Genomic DNA, 18070 nt, shown 5'->3' with positions numbered 1-18070 from the left:
AGCTGAAAGTCGATATGACCAACATATCATTTCGATCTACGATATCACCCAAAGCTTTAACTTTGGCTTCCCTTTCACTTTATGGCTTATAATAATGTAACAATTGTATTTTAGAGTCTTCCTATACAATAAAGACTCGGCATTGATCAAAAAAAAAAAAGTAATCCCTCAAGCCCTGCTATTTCGGAGCATTATCGGAGCATTATTAAGTAATCGTTGTAATGTAATTCTTTTAGTATATATTGAACAGAACTCCCGCTATAGTAAAGGGAGAGATCCTAAGTTCCAGATAGTATTCTTGTTTAATAAACCAGTAATTATCTTAACTATCCTCGCATGTACTACGCAGATTCTAACAGGAATATTACAAGGATATTGGCTTTTGGTACGGAAAAGTCACGTAAGCAGTCACTTAGATACTCGGGAGGATTAGCGTGGCGCACTATCGAAGGCGGTCCGGTCGCGTCACCCAACTGGTCAACTCCAGATGTACTGTCTTTACCCTTGTACAAATGCCATTTAATTACGAAACAAGGTCGACAATTTGAGGAGCCGAAACCGCCAACACCGCCGTATCTACTAAATGATATTCTAACCTTCCTCATCAATGGAGGAAGGATAGAATGTTGATCACTCCGGCGACAAGCCTTTTTGGAGCGGAACATGCCGATACAATCGGAAATGGAGCATAGATATTCTGCGCAACCCACGGAAAGGTAAAAAGAGCGTGCGAACGTCGCTATAACGATTTTTCCTTAGAATGGGAACACGGATACCTTATCCTGCCCCCCAACCTAGTAGAGAAAATCACGAAATGTTCTGCCATACCCCGACAACATCCGCCTCCTCGTTTCCCACTCCACCTTTGTCACCTGGCTGGCGCACCCGTCCCGGAATACTCCACTCGACGGGGAAGGCACTTCCAGCGAAATGGCTCTCCGGAACCAGAAACGCTGACGCCCCAATCTTGGCCAGAGGTTGCATCCACGGCAAAGGAATGGGAAAAGGTCTGGACCTCCATTCAAAAACGGCCAACACTCCCAAAACACCGCACACTACGCTGGCGAATCCTCGTAGAGCGTGTAATTACAAACTCGACAATCCCTGGTCATGACCCGAAATGTACCCGCTGTAACGCCCCGAGGGACACCATCCGCCACACCTTCGAATGTCCCGAACTCACATCAGTGTGGCATTGGACGGAAAGGTGTATCAACACCATCTCAAGCCCCCTAAACACTCAGGTGCTGAGCCCCAGGAACCTCGTACTTGGCGATCTACCAGAAGCCCCGAGGACAGTAAGACACGCGGTTCAAATCGTCTTCGATTCGGTGCTATGGCAAATCCATCGGGACCGAATCGCCTACCATTTCGAATGCACTCGAGCATCACCCGAGACAATCATCCTCCGTGCCAAAATGGACATCGAGGAGGCTATCGGAGGTGAACTGATAAAGGCACGTAAAAGACGAGAGATAGAGTTATTCCGAAGAAGGTGGTGCGGTCAGGGAGCGGTAATAGAAAGTTCGGATAGAGCAAGACTAAAACTGGAGTGATGAAGCAACCCTTCCTCTCTCCCTATCTATATCTCCTCCCCTCCTCTTTACTTCATATCTTTCACCAAATACCCGATCACTATATACATCTAATCTACCCTTTATTCCCTTACTCCGCGTTTATCACCCTCTCTATGTTCTTACCCCCTTGCGTTTCCTTACTTTCTTCTCGTCTCTCCCTTTCTGGGCTAACATAAATTGTCAAAATCCAAGTTCCACCTTGCCACCTAACTATATCCCCACCCCTTTATACCCCCTTTCTTTTTTCATTGTAATCATTAAACTCCTGTAAGCTACGGAAACTAATAAAAGTCTCCGTTGATTGATCAAAAAAAAAGAGGGGTGAGACTATACTTTATCAAATCTTATCATAGCAATCAAAGGACAATGGATACAGGCACAGAGGAAAAAAGACGAAGAAGGATTCAAGCAAAAATGGAGAAAGAGCTCGCTAATCCAGATCGATGACAGCCAAGAAGCAGCCTTCGATTTCGAGGAAGCAAAGAACACCTAACCCGACATTTCCAAGCACGGAACTCTTTATATTATATCCCATGTTTTCTAGTACTTAATAATCTTGTTCGGAAGCATATCTCACATTTGTAATATATACTAAATATACCACAGGACGCAAGTTCCCGCGTCCTTAGAGAAAAAACTTTTTTTTTCCTACTGAGAGTATGGAGAAGTCTGGACGGCAAACTAGATCTTACCCAGAAATTCAACATCGAAGAAGCGCTCTCTCACCCCATAAACAACAACTCTTACTTCTCAATGGGCGGATGTCCATTAAAATCGAAAGGCGAAAGTGTAGGACTGATCAAACTAGGTGTCTTTTTTAAACTCAATTGAAGGATTAACACATACAAACCGATGGTAGAACCAAAAGTCCATGAGTAAGTCGCGAGAAATTCCTTCCAATATTCCAGCCGATTTAGAGACAGCTACACAGTTCTTCAGTAGCACCGGAGGAAACGAGAGATCCAAATGAATCCACAACTGACTGATGTCCTGCTACAGGGCATACCACTGATCGAAGGACCATCCAGGTTCCCGCTTGGTAAATATGTGCTAGCTGGCACAAAGTTCAACAATTTTCGTACAAAAATTGGGAGGCTTTATAAGACAAGCAAAGGAGAGAAAATCACTCCGGAATGGAAAGAGACCTCAAGCGACTCCATCCAATGGGAGATAACCTGGATGTACTGGAAAAAGCGGCCGAGTGAAACCAAGCATAGGGCACTAAGATAGGTGACAGGTATCATCACTAGTAAGTGGATAGGAGAATCTAATATTTGCAAGCGGTGCACAACCAACGCAGTAGAAACCAGTATTCATGCTTACCTGGAATGCCTGGCCATAAATCAGCTATGGCAAACGGTAGACGGTTACGTCTGCCGCATTCTTGGAGTGAGAGCTCACGAATCAACCAAGGAAGATAGACTATTTGGTATAGACTACAAAACCATGGTCTACCAACGGGAAGTAGTGTCAACGGTCCATGATGCCACTATCTGGAACATCTATCGATCCAGATTATCGATTATAACGGATAGCGTCCAAACAAGCGAAATAGCACTCGCTGAACAACTAAGACACGAAATGCAAAAAAATCGTGAGGTCCAAATAGTGATCAGCGTCCATAAAGGATAAAAAAGAAGATTTCCAAGAGCTTTGGTGTAAGGGAAGTTGGATACAAGTCCAAGGAGACGAAACATCCTTCATCCAAAACACTTAGCTCCAATACGACTATACCGAATACCCAACCACCCGTATTCTAATTTCCTTTTTTTTCCCTTCCCTCACTCGTATACCACTTTCCTTGAAAAATAGGAAAGTCAGACACCCTCTCTACCATTTCTTACATGGATTACTTGTTTTCTGATGTCTTGATATCTATCAATTTCCTTTACTAACGAAAAAGGATACTTTTTAATAAAGATCCTCCTAACAAAAAAAAATTTTTATTTGTTTCCTGGAAGTGACCGGGACATACTCTAGGAATTGAGCTCTAAACTACTTCGCTACGACCCCTCCGAAATGCAGTATAATACGTCAATGTTACTTTACCATATGTACTTCTTATTCTTTGGATATTGATAGACATCAGAAAAACAAGAAATTCCATGTAAAAATGAGGGGTGTACAAACCTTTCATATAACTTGTTTAGGAGACTTTCTAATAAAGATCCTTTAAAAAAACTATTTTTTTTCTGTTTCCTTTTTCCTATCTCATCCTATTTTCTAATCTCCATGGAAAAATAGAAAGGATAGCAGATTTACTATACACCCCTCAATTCTTACATGGATTTCTAATGTCTATCAATATTCTTTATTAAGAACAAAAATTGATACTTTTTAATAATCCTCCCCCCCAATTTTTTTTTGGTTCAATAACGAACCAGATGGACAGAACAAAGGGAAAGATCAACGAGATGATTTCACAGACTGATCAAGTCATGACAGGCTAGCATCAAAATCGCGGAACTGTTAGATAATTAGGGGAAAGTCTCGTGAAGCCAACAAGCAATCGTGAAAACAGCAAGGGGGTTTTGTACGCAACTGTATGCACAAAACATGACCTGGTGATTGTGTACTGGCTCTTCAGCAGTAGTAATTCTTGCTTAAGCCTAGCGGAGTCGACGGCGCAAGCGAAATTGACAAGGCAAGTCAGCAGCTCACACTTCACGATAATGCAGGAGGTCCTAACCTATGCATTAAAGTTCCGTCGAAAGAAGTACACTAGAAACGTCAGCGTTGAAAGCGCGGTCTCTTCGGAAGAAGTCGAATGTTGAAAATGAGGCCCAAGACCCCAAAGTGACAATTGTGTCCACGTCGAATTTCGATTAACCCCGTTGCTTGCCTGATTTTCTTGGTTGTGTAGAAGTATTTCTTAAGCTTCTAGAGAGAGGCCTTTGTGTGAAGCTCCTCCTTGAGATGCGCCAAGCAGCTAAAAACCAGGATTTGATCTTCAATGGAAGCTTTATTGTAGTTGTCGCGAGACGAATGGCTTTCCTCGGGAGCATGATTGGATCTTCTACCTTCATCTGTAATGGAATGGGAAACGATATACATAAATAAACATGATGCTTCATGGGGTTTTTGGTTTATAAGATGTAGAGTGATAAAAATGTGTAACTTACAGTTAAATAATATAAAATTAACCATCTTAGTAGTAATTAAGTAATCAAACGGTAATTAATAGAATGAAAATTCACAATTAATATCTTAAATTTATGCTATAAATGTTTCATGGTTTAAAAATTGAGTTTTTTGTATTTGGAAAGAGTTATTATAGTTAATCTATATACAAAGAGCCACAAAATATGTGGCAGAATAAGACCAATCACTATTTTAATACATGTTGTAATAATTCTTGGCTCTAAACTTTATTTCTATTAGCGATAATATTGTAATATACTGTATATATCAATGAAATATGGCTACTAAATTCTCGCATATAATGGGATATTTGTATTCCTATTGTGATATCACTCCCGTCATACATACTAAAGTTATACAATTGTTGGTTTAAGCATATTTGCAATAATATGAGCATACCGCAATGGTTGCTCCGAGAATACATGCTGAAATGACATGAGATGCATATTTCTGCCGCATCCCAGTTCATCAGCCCTCGCACGCAAATTCAGGTACTCGTCTCGAAGCCCGGGGGCATAAGCTTTCATCGAATTATGCAATGGACTATCTTCGATAGTTTGGTCAGTTCCCTCAGTCGCAAACGGATATTGCTCATGTTGCGCGAAAAAGTGTGTTAGAATTTCATCGAAATCGCAGTGTAGAACGGCATCAACTAGGCTGAGATTATCCATGCATGCATGATCACAATGACGAGATTCAAATTGTGAGGTAGTACGTTGGTAATAATCATTATAGGTCCTGTGCACGAAAATGAAGAATATTAGATGTCAATTAAAACAGTTTGATTTGCCTGTTTTCTATTTACCCATCAATTGAATTCGCAGTCATTACAATGCAAGAAGTAGAAGATATTGCTTCAATTGCAGAGAAGGAAGATTTGGGGCTACCCTTGATGCCGTTGATCTTATTTGCGGCAAATTGCTCTGAGCTGGCTAATAAAGATAATCGCCAGCCATAATGCTCAAGTAAAGATGAGGAAGGCGTGGCTAAACTCTCGTCGAAATTGAATTTGTTATGAAAGTTAAAATTGAATGCTTGATTGTTCCCATCAGTGCTGGATGTGTCAGAAACGGAAGAATCGATTCCGCAATTGCCCGTATAAAGTGATTCAACAAAAATGAAGTTATCATGGTAGCCTAATAATTATATAATTGTAGCCATATATAGAGAGCCTAGTTAATATTTAATTGATTCACACCTTCGTTGCAAAAACGACGCAAGTGAAGTAATATAGGAACTCGACGGTAGAACCAAAGGGCACGGATTGGAATAAAGCCCAAAAAGCACGGCGTGGCATATATGTTTTTAGCAGAGCTTGCTTTCGCATTTTCAATGAGTCTGCAGTAAGGAAAATAGTAAGTTAAGGTTGAAATTTTGGTAACAGAATCAAGAGAACTCACTTGTTCAATGGATTTGGGAGTCCCAGCTCAGAGGATTTAGTCTTAACATATTCCACCGAGAGTAAGCTTATATAGCTCTGCATTGTTTTGAACTCATTTGCCACTTTTTTTCCGCCAAGTTCTTTGAGGTGGAGACGATGGGTTACCGTGCCGTTTTCGCTGACGATGATTTTATATTTACGGAGGACATAACAGAATGCCAAAAATTTCGTAGTAAACCAAGAGTTATAGGGCTGCCAAACCGGAGTGAATTGTGCATCAATTGTGGGAATAATCTGCTCAGGCAGATCCTCTTCGCTATCACGTTGGAGTATAAGTTGGAGTTTCTGTTGTAGGGTGGGAACAGTTTCTTCCTTTCCGTTTAGTCCCAGTTGCTTTGGCTATAGATTGATTAAGTAGTCAAATGAAGCAATTTCTGGAAAATATGTTGTTCCACTCAACTCAAAATCACTTTGTTAATTCAAAAACTTACCGGGAGAAGTTTATTGAGCTTTATCAAATGCAACGTTGCTTGTTCACGCAAGTTCTCAAGCTCTCTTATCATGTTAATTAATTTCGCTATCAAAGTGCGATCGTTTGAATATATCTCAAGCAGCTCCAAAATCATGCATGCACGGTATTGGCAACCACAATCTCCTACGTGAGCATCAAACGCGAGTGAGCCGCCCCCAGAATAATCCCCTAGGCATAGGCGAATAAATTGTTGCAAGGCTTCAATGGTATTTGTTATCCCGCGTTTGATATCTTCAACATGAGCAGCATATTGCCCACGTTTGATCTGCTTGGAGTAGATTGGCTCAAAAGGTTCTGCGAATAGGTAGACCGACATTTCGATACAAGTTAAGTGTTGGGTCGCGTTTTTTATATTTGATTGTAGTAAGATTAAGAATTTTTTGAAAATTGAGATGTAAAGTGCAGCGACGGCAGCCTTAATAAAGGCCGTGGCTCTTGCTGCGAAATTATTTCGGTATTGTTCCGTCAAATGGAGGCGAAAGAGCACGAATCCACGTCAAGACTTTTTAACTGAAAGCTTAGTCATTCTTCGCTAACCTTGATGGTGCTTAATTTCAAGCTTATTGCAAAAACTGAGATTAAAATTGATGCGCTATCCCCAGTAGCTTTGTGCTCATTTTGAAAATATATTCTACAATGCCTTTTATAGCCTATAATATTATACAGTTCCGGTCTATTTCTTATCCTTGCGCATGAATGTACTTATAATATAAGATGGCTGTATGATAAAGAAAGGTTTAATTTTTGAAGATTTAATGGTTGCCTCGTTCCTATTAGGAAATATCGGCAACTTGAATTTTAAGAGATTCAAAAGATTTCAATAAACCCAAGACCAAAATTATATTAATTTTACAGAGGTGTACGCAATTTTTTTACATAATATGCCGATAATTTTTACTTCAAAACACTGCATGGGGAAAGGCGTTCCTTCGCCGTTATCCAAGTCTGATAAAACATTGATCCACGTGTATTGATTAAGTTTTTAAAAGCATTTTCACAAAAAGTAATAAAAAAAGGAATGATACCGGAATTTCCTTTTTACTGATTTTAGAGCCGTTGTATAAAACTTTATTAATGATAAAACGGAAACTGATTCTCGGTTAGAATTGAGAATCCCGCTGAAACAAATAGATTCTCAATCTTTAAAAGACAGAAATAAACCTCTTTTTGAGAAAAATAAGGCCGGTATTACCCGTTTGGAAGGACATGCCGCTGATATGAAAGGAGGCCAAATAAAATAATTGAACTGCTTGGTGGAATGTTGAGTATTAAATGATACTCGATTTTTTAGCATTTCCCAATAACACGAAAACAACATCTTGAATTAAGCAAATGGAGGTCTTTCAAAAAATCATTTATTTTAATGAATGAAATAAACATATAATCATTTTTAATAACTATAAAGTTAAAGGAGTAAATTTGAGCTCAGCAATCGGAGTGGACACAAATCGATCAGGTCGAGTTGGGATCTCCGAACACTCATCATGGCCAACGACCGAAATATTGTATTTAGAAAGAATCGCGGTGATGAGCGATTTTATCATTAAAGGAGCGAAATATTTTCCAACACATTGGCGTGTGCCCATACCAAAGCGCCAAAAACTTAAGATTTATAAGAATGTCAGATCATAGTTGACATATATCGATATATAATTAAGGTTTCATTACCTGTAACGATACTGATTAGGAGATAGGGTTGCAAAACGTTCAGGTCTAAATACATCTCCATCATTGCCCCAGACAGGATCTTTTGTGTTCAAGATATTAGTTGCAATAACAACGCTAGTCTATAGGGAAATTTTACAATTAATTATAGATAAATAAATGTAATCCAAGTAAATTGCTTACCCCTTTCGGAATTTTATATCCGTTTCCAAGGATTTTGTCTTCGCTTGTAACCTCAGGTAAACTCAGCCCTATATAGAAAAATTAGAGTTTATTTCAAAAGAGTTTATTCCAAACTGAACTTACAGGCTATAGGGTTCAAGCGCGCTGACTCTAAGTATGTGTAATGTAGCAATGTGTCTTGTCGATTGATATATTTTTCAATAGTAGACATAAGCTCGGGGCCGCTTTTATCACCAAGAATATCAAGAATCTCAACGCGAAGTTTAGACTGTACACGAGAATTACGCGCAACATTAATGAGAGCCCATGCAAGCACACTGCTAGTGACATCAATATTTGTGAATAAAATCTCATCTAGAGTCTGTAAGAACTATGAAAATAAATGCATAATCAATTGAATCGTGTAGTTGTGCAGAGATAGATATGAATAGCTACTTCAACCAGGCGCATTTTTCCGGATTCAACTGAGCTGTACATAGTGGATGCTGCGTCAGGTTGATCAAGCTAAAGAAGAGATATACCGATATAATTAGCTTCTATTTCCTAATAGGTATATTACTAACATATTATTTTTCATACCTTGCGTGCTCTTTTAACCATTTCGATATTGAATGCTTCCCAAGAGCCCAAGTACTTATCCATCATACGATTTGCTTCTGTTGGTAACCAGCGATACCACGAGTATTTCGCCCATTGACCCAAAAAAGCGATCTCTACGAGTTTTTCATGATCCTCATTCATATCTCTGAGACGAATTTGGTCATCGGGCGTTAGTTGACCATAGATCGTCTTGGCAATCATCCCGAAAGGCAAATGCTTGACGATATTCATAGAATCGGCAACTAGAATATCTTCATGAGAATGCGACCTGCTGGCATTGTTTGGAAGTTTATCTATCCATTCGTAAACATCGCTAATAATCTCTGAGGCAAAATTATTTGCTACTTTGTAGGTGTAATGTGGATCGACAATGGAGCGAACACGTTTCCAATCCTCTCCTATATATAAAAATAAGATTAGAAAGTCTCCAATATGTAGTGCTCAGTTGCTACAAACCATGCTGAACTCCGACACAGTCACCCAGGAGACGATGGAAAAAAGCTCCAAACCCTATAGACTCGTTTTTCATGTGTGCTCTTATGAATATTTAATAATATTAAATAAGTTGACTAAATTATAATATACAAAATATTATGAATATTTTCTTACTTGGAATCTTTGTAATATACAGCAATGTCATCAGAGCTTGATAGAACTCTAAGGAGTAACAATTAGCAATTATTAGTCAAACTCATATACACAGATACTCACAGCTCTGGAAGACTTCCGTTCCAGATGCGATAGACATGGCCGTATTGTTCATAGTACTCTCGAGTCATGGCTTTTCCTCTACTGAAGCGCTCAAAACGAGAACCATGAGGAAGTGACACTGGAGGACCGTTAACATCTTCACCAGTTGAGTTAACCCATTTATGCTTGGAAGTAAGATATCGCTATGGTTTTGAGTGGTTATGTTGGTGATTAATTTATTAGTATGAAGGCTCCATAAATGCTATGGAAATTAATATTCTTGCTAGAGTCACCCTACCTCATATAGACTTTTTCCAAGGGGTAAAACAATCGGCCAAACAGAGGCAACAATGGCAGCGCTAAGAACAGCACGCTCTCGTGTCCCCAAATTATTAGCCAATTCCATGATTGCCTCAGGAAATCCTTGGGCAGAAAAATCAAGTTTCAACATCTTAATGGATAAAGTAATGAAATTGGTTCTAACACGAATACGAGAAGAATATATATAAATTTTGGGGAAGGATAATGACGTGGGGTATATTGGTGGGCTTTTGTCCTCTTTATGAATAAAATCCTGGTATATGAACGCGGTAACCTCGGGAAGACAATGCGTAATCGAGCACAAAGGTGGCGGTTTGTAACAAGGCGCAACGTAGCTCTTTCTTAGATAAGAAATATCTTCGGCCATGCACATAGTACAAGCCGTGATAATTATTAACCGCGAAATTTAATTTCCAGGTTTGAGTTCTAAATTAATTGAATTCAGGGCATCTTTCAAAAAAAATTATGATATTGAAAATAATAATGCATCCAATGTTTGTACCAATAACACGCAATTGTGACTCCAAGATTGGATTTTATTTTTTTTTCATGTATCATTAGTTGCATATCAGGAGACCCTTCAGGGTGAGTAGTTTAATTCATATTTTATAATATTAAGACGCAAAGTTATTTTCGTTAAAGAGTAGCTGATATCCACAAATTAATCGCCTATTTAGATTCAAATCAACTTGCCTCTGAAGCAGAGCTTTTAACCCCGAGTCCAATAGCCAAAAATTTAAACGTGGTATACCACCAAAATTGATTGGTTTACTTCTAAGCTAAAAAGTTAAAAATAAATGATCCCATCCCGAGCTCATTTTAGGTTATTTTTCAATCTTTTTGGATTGAATTTCCTTATAAAAATGGTGGCTTAAATAAAGATTTCGGACAGTCGGAAAGTGGCTTACCAGCAGTTTTTTTTCTCCGATCCGAATTAAAAATGCTGTCCGAGCCGCATTTATTCCGGTTGTCCGAGCCGAAATCAACTTTTCCGCGGCCAGGGATTATGAGGGATGCCAAGTAATTTAATTTCAAGAATAATATATAAGAAATCCATTCTAGTGAGGGAAAATCACATACATCTTGTCATTTTTCTTGGTTTTGTAAATATGTCTAATACCAGTAGTTGCGTGGCACTTGACGAAAAAAACTTGGAGAATGATGCCAAACTCGAAGAAGGACACACGGCCGAAAAGGAAGTTGAAACCAAGCCACAGAGACGTAACGGCTGGCAGCTTCTCAAAGATCTCTACCCCATCTTTATCATTATAGTTGCATTTTCTATTGATATGTCTCTTTATCTCAACTCCATATACCCCTATATTCAAAGTTTAACGTCAGATCAAGCTAGTTACTATTATGCTCTTACTCTTTCACTCACTGCTGTGGCTCAGATAATCGTCAGTTTTAGCGTCGGTTATATTGCGGAGAAAATTGGTAGCCTCAAATTGGTGGTTGTGAGCCTTATGTTCTTGTATTGCGTGGGGAATTTACTCTATTCACTTGCATCGCCTGGTGCTTTGAATCATGTCGGATGGGTTGTAGTAGGCAGAACCCTTTGTGGCGCCGCAGAGGGTTCCGGGTCATTAGGGAACGCGTATATAGCGGTTGCTACCACAAAGGAGGAACGATTACAGGCAATGTCAATGTTCCGTACCTTTATGATATTAGGCTTAGTGAGCCCAGGTAGGCACAGTGATAGTAATTTTTCCTTCAAAACAGCAACTAAAACATATATAGGCCTTGCAAGTTTATTAGGGCTGTGCAACTTTTACATTGGACACTATCACATCAACAACTATACTGCACCTCCTCTTTTCAACACTCTTCTCACGGTAATACTTAACATAATTGTTGCACTTAAACTAAAAGATATCAAGCGACCAGGTACCATTGAAGATGAATAGAGATCTAGAGACTTTGTCTGATCTTTTTTTTATATATGTTAGCGGTCTCTCCCATGCAAGGTATTCGTGAAATATTTAAAGTTGGACCCTCAGCACTGCTGTTTCTCCAGTTTTCGTCGGCTTTCGCAGTGTCAACGGTACAATTTCTTATGCCGTATACTTTCTGGGAGATATTCCACTATGGCACCAGTCTCCAGGGTGGTATAATGGCCGCAATCCTAATTGTGTCGATGATCGGGCCTTTGTTTTCGCACAACTTGAACGCATTTCTCAAAAAATTCTCCGGACCTGGGCAAGCAGAGATCCTCCTAAGTGCCTACAGCTTTTTTGTGGTGTTTATTGGTAATTTGATTATGCTACTCGTGCTCGTTTTGAATTCCGAGTCGGTAGGCACTCAAATTGTTTGGATTCTTGGGGCAACCATATGCTATACCGCGTACAATCTTCAAGCAGGTGTCCATCCAAGCCTCTTTTCAAAACTGATTGAACCAAAATACACGGTGTCATTGATGCCCTGGATGATCGGGATGCTGGCAATTGCCAAGATTGCAGCACCAGAGGTGGGAACTCCCCTCCTGGCTTCCAAGGTCTACGCTATTCCAATTGCCCTTTGTTTGGTATCTGGAGGCTTGGGTCTACTGCTAAAAAGCAGACTCTCCACCAGTGATTAGTTAGATAGCATATAGTAATAATATTCATATATGCTACTTCTTCTCTTCATATAATGCATATAAATTAAATATTATTATTATAAATCATTTTATATTTGAAAACATTAAAATCGCCATGCTTAGTTATATACAATAAACTAAACGTATATAAATATTTCTAATCGACACTACAACTTCATTTATTTTCCAGATTGCGCTGGGTACCGCCGGTATCATACCAACAATGGCAATATATCTACAACCGCGGGAAAAAAAAGCATAATGTTCGAGAGCCTTTAAGTGGCTAATTCCAACAGGGCATACAATAAGGACAATTCTGAGCCAGAGTTATTTATCAGGCCACTTTTGAACATATCTAGTTCAAATTCCGCATTACTCACGTATTTGGCCAATAGTAAATAACTTAAAATATCTACGTAAAACTGTAGAGTTTTAACGGTTGATAATTTTGCATGTAAAAAATTACAAAAGTGGAGATTATTCCATAATTGTAGAAAATATATTTTATTTTTGTTATATAGCAGAGTAGTTTTTATAATCCAAAAATGCACACACATCTAATTGAAGTATCTTGGCTCATCAAACACGTGGTACCGATGTCCACGAACTCCCGGTGGATAAAACTGCTTGGGGAATCGCAGTTCATTGGGAACATCTTTCTCTTCTATACGGTTGTAACTTGGGCCTTCCCAAGTGTGCGGATTATCCAACACTTGGAACTTCCCGAGTTGTATCTCGGTATCGGTGATTTTTCCATGCGATACACGTGCATAGCCAGTGCGCTTCAGTCCACGATAGAAGATATATTCGCACCAACGATCCCAACTATCAGAGGTGTCGATATCGTGAACCTTTCCGTCATTGACCATCGTCTGATATAATTCACCAAAAGGCTTTGTCACCACATAACCCAAAAACACAAATGGATTAGGGGATTCGCGCATGATACGTGAAAGTTCACGTGTCTGCAATTGACGGTCAAGTAGATCCTCTTCTTGGCCGTTGTGGCTTACAATGAAATCGACTGGTTGTCCATAGACATCAAGAGTGGCATGGATAGCGCAGGCAAGCTCACCTTTTGGTGATGGTAGCAGATAGTGTGTAGAGTTGATAATGGGGAATTTGCTAAGCATAGCGCAACCCCATGTATGTTTGCTAGTGGCTGGACCATAGTCTACGTACATGCCTAGGTCTTCAGATAGGAATTGAGTATGATCCCGATTGCCCATGATGATTCGCATCGTATCGGATTCCAAGAGACCTTAAAAAAATATACGAAAGAAAGTGAATGGTTAGCAACACATATGAATACTATAGTGTTATACGGAAAAGAAATGGATGCATACTCACCAATCACATCTACTTCCAATTCTTTAATAACATCTCGCATTCGTACCTCGCTTGCCCACATATCATCGTCGAGAGCAAAATGAATAGTCCAAATACCAGCGGTGAAAGATTTATTCTCGGGGTGGTAGGGCGCTGGTGTTTTGGCCATTGATACACGCATCATTGTAATGCCACCCGATAAAAGCAGTAGTATTATGGAGACTACACGCGCATAGCGTCGAACACTTTTCGAAACATTAAGTTGAATGGTTTTGGGAGTGGGCATTGACTTGGCATTATAAACACCCCATCCAATAGACAACATTGTAATAAGAACAACAACCCAAGTACGCTCTCGAAGATATTCACCCAGCGGCACGAACGCATAAGCCACAACCCACACATGAGCCAAACAGAGAATGTTGTACCACATCATGGCAGTAAAGAAGGTACGACCAGGAGGGTAGTTTGACGCAGAGATTATAAACGCAGGGGTAATTGAGATAAGGTAAATCGTCAAAAGCAGGGCACCAAAATATGCGTTCCAAGCTGAATAAAGCACAAGGATGGCACTACCAGCGCAACCAATTAGATACCACAGCCAGCTAGTAGTTATACGACGGTTCATGGAGAGCATGACACCGATAACCATAGCAGCAATTGGTAAGGGGGCCCAAGGAATAGGCATTGGGCCGGTGTTCGGGTATCCATCGACCACCCAGCGCATGAGGGCAGACGTATCGGTAAGTTGAGAGTGAAGTGCAAATAGAAGCGCACCAAGTCCAAAGGATGCACTAAGCCAGTGTTTTTTCGGACGAGTTTTGTCTGATGCAATCCGTACAGAGGGTACCATTGAATCACGAATTATTAAATCAATGCATGCAATCACTGCGAGTGCCAATCCGAGGCCATTGCGCCCGCCATTGGGTCCATGCATGATGGGCCAAATGGGGTTGTTAGCCCACCATGCTAACTTCACGACATTATGTAAAATGAGGCCGAGAACAATAGCAATAGCGTCTCGCTCAAGGCGACCAGAGCGTGCTTTTAGGTCTACCCAAGAGGCGGTATAGGTGAGAATACTAATTGAGAGGCCAATGGCAGCAACCGTGAGACGGTTGGTCGGATCGGAAATTTTGTATGAGGCAAGCGATATAAGCGAGATAAGGTGAAAGAATCCTCGGTAAGAGCTGACAACTCTGCGGAGAGAGTTAATACCAAGTAGCATAGGTGAGAGAGTGATGAAAAGGAACGCTTCATATCCTGAAAGCCCCATATGCCACAGTGGAAAATACCAAATTAAAAGTGCAAGTGATGTCAACATACTCCAGAAAACAAAAGCTGTGCATAAGAGAGTATAGAGTTTATACCAGAATAGTAAGTATAAGCATAATGATATGTATATACTTACACAAATACACCTCGGACACGAATCCACGAATTTCCGCAAAAGGCGTAGGTGTAAGTCTAGAGGATTTTTTAGCACTAAAATGATAAAAATAGTTAAACGACACATCATATATATCATTTTTTTAGAGTGCTTACCCTTGATTACTTGATGGCATTGAACTGATGCCAGAAATATCCACAATATTCAACTCAAATTGACAGAAATCGAATGCAGTAGCTGCATCAAAGGCAACATCGTATAAAATAAGAGACCACTCAAAGAATGCATAGTAGGTATAGGCTACATTAAAATTATCAGAGTTAAATACTGAAAAGAAAATATAACAAGGACAAAATTTACCCCCAGGTACATGGTGTACTTTGTGTTGAATAAACAAGTAAACCAGAGGTATTAAACTTCCAAAAAATGTGTAGCAGAGCCTCTTGCGCATCCGTAGCGAGCGTTGGAGTTCTATGGGCGTGCTCAGAATCCCGCCTACCATCCAAGGGAGGGTAAGCACGAGATAAGTTATCATGGCTACGTCGTGCAGAAAATGGTCATCTGTAGAAGTAACGTAGACCCAGCCTCCGCATGCAACAGTGCGTAGAAGCCCCACAATCAATAAAGATTTCTGCCAGACGTGGGCTCCAGGCTTATTACGCACAGAGATAAGATACCAAAGGAAAACAAGGGCAAAGCGAGGTCCTAGAAGAAAGTGGATAAGTGTAGAAAAGTGAAAATGCCTTTACTCAGAACAGAATCTTACCCGAAGTTAAAGCAATAAAAATTTGAAAAATAGCACGCGCGGGATAGCGGTCACCAATAGTTGCACTAACACTAGGGAACCATTCCTAAAAATTGGAGAAAAATTTATCCTTTATAATATTCAAGGAACAAAATTAAAAAGGCTTACTATTGGATAACCATAAAATTCATTTTCGACAATTTTGTAGTAGTGAGTGTAGCATCCAACGATGAGGGCAATAAAAAATGCGCCTAATAGTTAAAACAAAAGATTACTAAATGGCCTATAAGAAGCTATAATATTATGCTAGAAACGCGGAACAAATCCAGAAGAAGACAAATAATACTGATGAAAGTACTCACAGTAGGCGAAAAGAGTGTGCGAATAAGTAACAAGCTCTCCGGATACCTGGTGAATTCAATAATAGATCCTATTAAAACAACAGAGATGATTGTGCTCAAACACCTTCATTACCCGAGCCAGCACAACCCCATTATTCTTTTGGGGATTGGTGTTTTTTGATGAGCTCATCCTTGAGCCAGATATAAAAAGATGAGATGTAGAAATATAAAGGAACGGTTCACAAAGATATTTCCCCTCACTCTTACTAGCAAATATTTTTGAAAAATCTAGTGGCTTGGAATTCTGAGTATTAAAGTTAATCGGAGAGAAAATCCCCCATTTAGGCAATTATGTAGCTCGGGCTATACTGAAAATAAATTATCATAAAAAGACTTATTATTAATACCAATAAACATTAAAGAATAAATCCATACAAAACACAGGCATACAAAAAGCACAGTATTTCCAGGGAAAACCGGTTGAATATAATAATTTTTCATCCAATATGTAATTATGCAAAAATTAATAGTAGCGATTAATACTAAAACGCGTAGAAGCAGTTATTAATTAACCAAATTTTTTAAGCTAAAAACGTACTATTAAGATCGAGCGGTGGCTCTGCGCTTATCAAAATCGTCCTCATCCCACCAGTCATCATCCCCCTGATAGATCGAATGATTCCAATCCCCATCTGAATGGGTGTTTGCATTACTGTTCTCAGCATGGTTGGAATGTGAGTTAGTGTTAGAATTACCAACTCCAATATGACTACCAAGCTGCACGTTGTTCAATGATCCATCGAGGATTCCTCGTTTTTTAAAATCGTCCCAGTCGTCTTCATCCCAATCATCATCGTCCCAGTCATCGCCTTGGTAGATCGAATTATTCCAATCCCCTTCAGAATGAGTGTTTGCATTGCTGTTCTCAGCATGGTTGGAATGTGAATTAGTGTTAGTGTTACCAACACCAATATGGCTGCCGATCTGAGCATTATTTCCGGATCCATCCAGGATGCCACGTTTCTCGAGTTCACCTCCATCATACTGATAGATTGAGTTATCCCAATTGCCATCTGAGTAGGTATTGGCATTGTTATTCTCAGCATATTGTGAGTCCGAGTTAAAGTTGGAGTTTCCAACGCCTATATGGCTACCCACATGTGCATTATTTCCGGATCCGTCAAGAATTCCGCGCTTGGCGAAATCGTCGTCCCAGTGGTGGTGATGGTGATCGTGGTGGTGGTGGTGATCATCGTCCCAATCATCATGGTGGTGGTGGTCATGAGAGTAATACGTGTCCGAGTTAATATCGGTGTTTAGGATGCCAATGCCGAGCTTACTCTCATTCTGTGCACTTCCTTCAGAATCTTCGGAGACCTCACGTTTTGCAAAATCGTCATCCCAGTGGTGATGGTGATGGTGATGATGGTGATCATGATCGTCATCCCAATCATGATGGTGATGATCATGAGAGTAATATGTGTCCGAGTTGATATCGGTGTTTAGGATGCCAATACCGAGCTTACTCTCATTCTGTGCACTCCCCTCAGAATCCTCGGAGACCTCACGTTTAGCGAAATCGTCATCCCCAGTGGTG

The 18070-nt window shown here is 39.9% G+C and overlaps 7 protein-coding genes across 7 annotated transcripts; 2 read left to right on the top strand and 5 right to left on the bottom strand.

The window, feature by feature from the left end:
- Positions 1 to 336: 336 nt before the first annotated feature.
- Positions 337 to 1556, top strand: VTP21DRAFT_1590 (uncharacterized protein; the record flags this gene model as incomplete). Its single annotated transcript, XM_069391694.1, has 3 exons — positions 337 to 489; positions 623 to 716; positions 760 to 1556. 3 exons carry the CDS (start codon positions 337 to 339, stop codon positions 1554 to 1556), a joined length of 1044 nt encoding a protein of 347 aa, XP_069250927.1.
- Positions 1557 to 5071: 3515 nt separating this feature from the next.
- VTP21DRAFT_1589 (uncharacterized protein) lies at positions 5072 to 6947 on the bottom strand (the record flags this gene model as incomplete). The annotated part of the gene is made up of 5 exons (XM_069391692.1): positions 5072 to 5456; positions 5524 to 5854; positions 5917 to 6056; positions 6119 to 6498; positions 6591 to 6947. The coding sequence occupies 5 exons, from the start codon at positions 6945 to 6947 to the stop codon at positions 5072 to 5074; spliced, it is 1593 nt and encodes a 530-aa protein (XP_069250926.1).
- A 1081-nt stretch (positions 6948 to 8028) lies between these two features.
- Positions 8029 to 9608, bottom strand: VTP21DRAFT_1588 (uncharacterized protein; the record flags this gene model as incomplete). The annotated part of the gene is made up of 7 exons (XM_069391691.1): positions 8029 to 8233; positions 8300 to 8418; positions 8480 to 8547; positions 8603 to 8849; positions 8915 to 8983; positions 9059 to 9477; positions 9536 to 9608. 7 exons carry the CDS (start codon positions 9606 to 9608, stop codon positions 8029 to 8031), a joined length of 1200 nt encoding a protein of 399 aa, XP_069250925.1.
- Positions 9609 to 9684: 76 nt separating this feature from the next.
- Positions 9685 to 10220, bottom strand: VTP21DRAFT_1587 (uncharacterized protein; the record flags this gene model as incomplete). The annotated part of the gene is made up of 3 exons (XM_069391690.1): positions 9685 to 9736; positions 9791 to 9972; positions 10068 to 10220. 3 exons carry the CDS (start codon positions 10218 to 10220, stop codon positions 9685 to 9687), a joined length of 387 nt encoding a protein of 128 aa, XP_069250924.1.
- Positions 10221 to 11199: 979 nt separating this feature from the next.
- Positions 11200 to 12668, top strand: VTP21DRAFT_1586 (uncharacterized protein; the record flags this gene model as incomplete). Its single annotated transcript, XM_069391689.1, has 3 exons — positions 11200 to 11776; positions 11831 to 11977; positions 12040 to 12668. The coding sequence occupies 3 exons, from the start codon at positions 11200 to 11202 to the stop codon at positions 12666 to 12668; spliced, it is 1353 nt and encodes a 450-aa protein (XP_069250923.1).
- Positions 12669 to 13225: 557 nt separating this feature from the next.
- Positions 13226 to 16663, bottom strand: VTP21DRAFT_1585 (uncharacterized protein; the record flags this gene model as incomplete). Its single annotated transcript, XM_069391688.1, has 9 exons — positions 13226 to 13929; positions 14019 to 15338; positions 15409 to 15482; positions 15543 to 15687; positions 15748 to 16092; positions 16154 to 16238; positions 16301 to 16383; positions 16495 to 16540; positions 16607 to 16663. The coding sequence occupies 9 exons, from the start codon at positions 16661 to 16663 to the stop codon at positions 13226 to 13228; spliced, it is 2859 nt and encodes a 952-aa protein (XP_069250922.1).
- A 410-nt stretch (positions 16664 to 17073) lies between these two features.
- On the bottom strand, positions 17074 to 18036 carry VTP21DRAFT_1584 (uncharacterized protein; the record flags this gene model as incomplete). Its single annotated transcript, XM_069391687.1, has 1 exon — positions 17074 to 18036. A coding segment is annotated over one exon (963 nt), but the record flags the coding sequence as incomplete, so codon positions are not given.
- Positions 18037 to 18070: the final 34 nt, after the last annotated feature.

This window comes from Calcarisporiella thermophila (assembly GCF_041956535.1).
Source record: "Calcarisporiella thermophila strain CBS 279.70 unplaced genomic scaffold VTP21scaffold_12, whole genome shotgun sequence".
Classification (NCBI taxonomy): domain Eukaryota; kingdom Fungi; phylum Calcarisporiellomycota; class Calcarisporiellomycetes; order Calcarisporiellales; family Calcarisporiellaceae; genus Calcarisporiella; species Calcarisporiella thermophila.
This window is presented reverse-complemented; position numbering and strand designations above follow the sequence as displayed.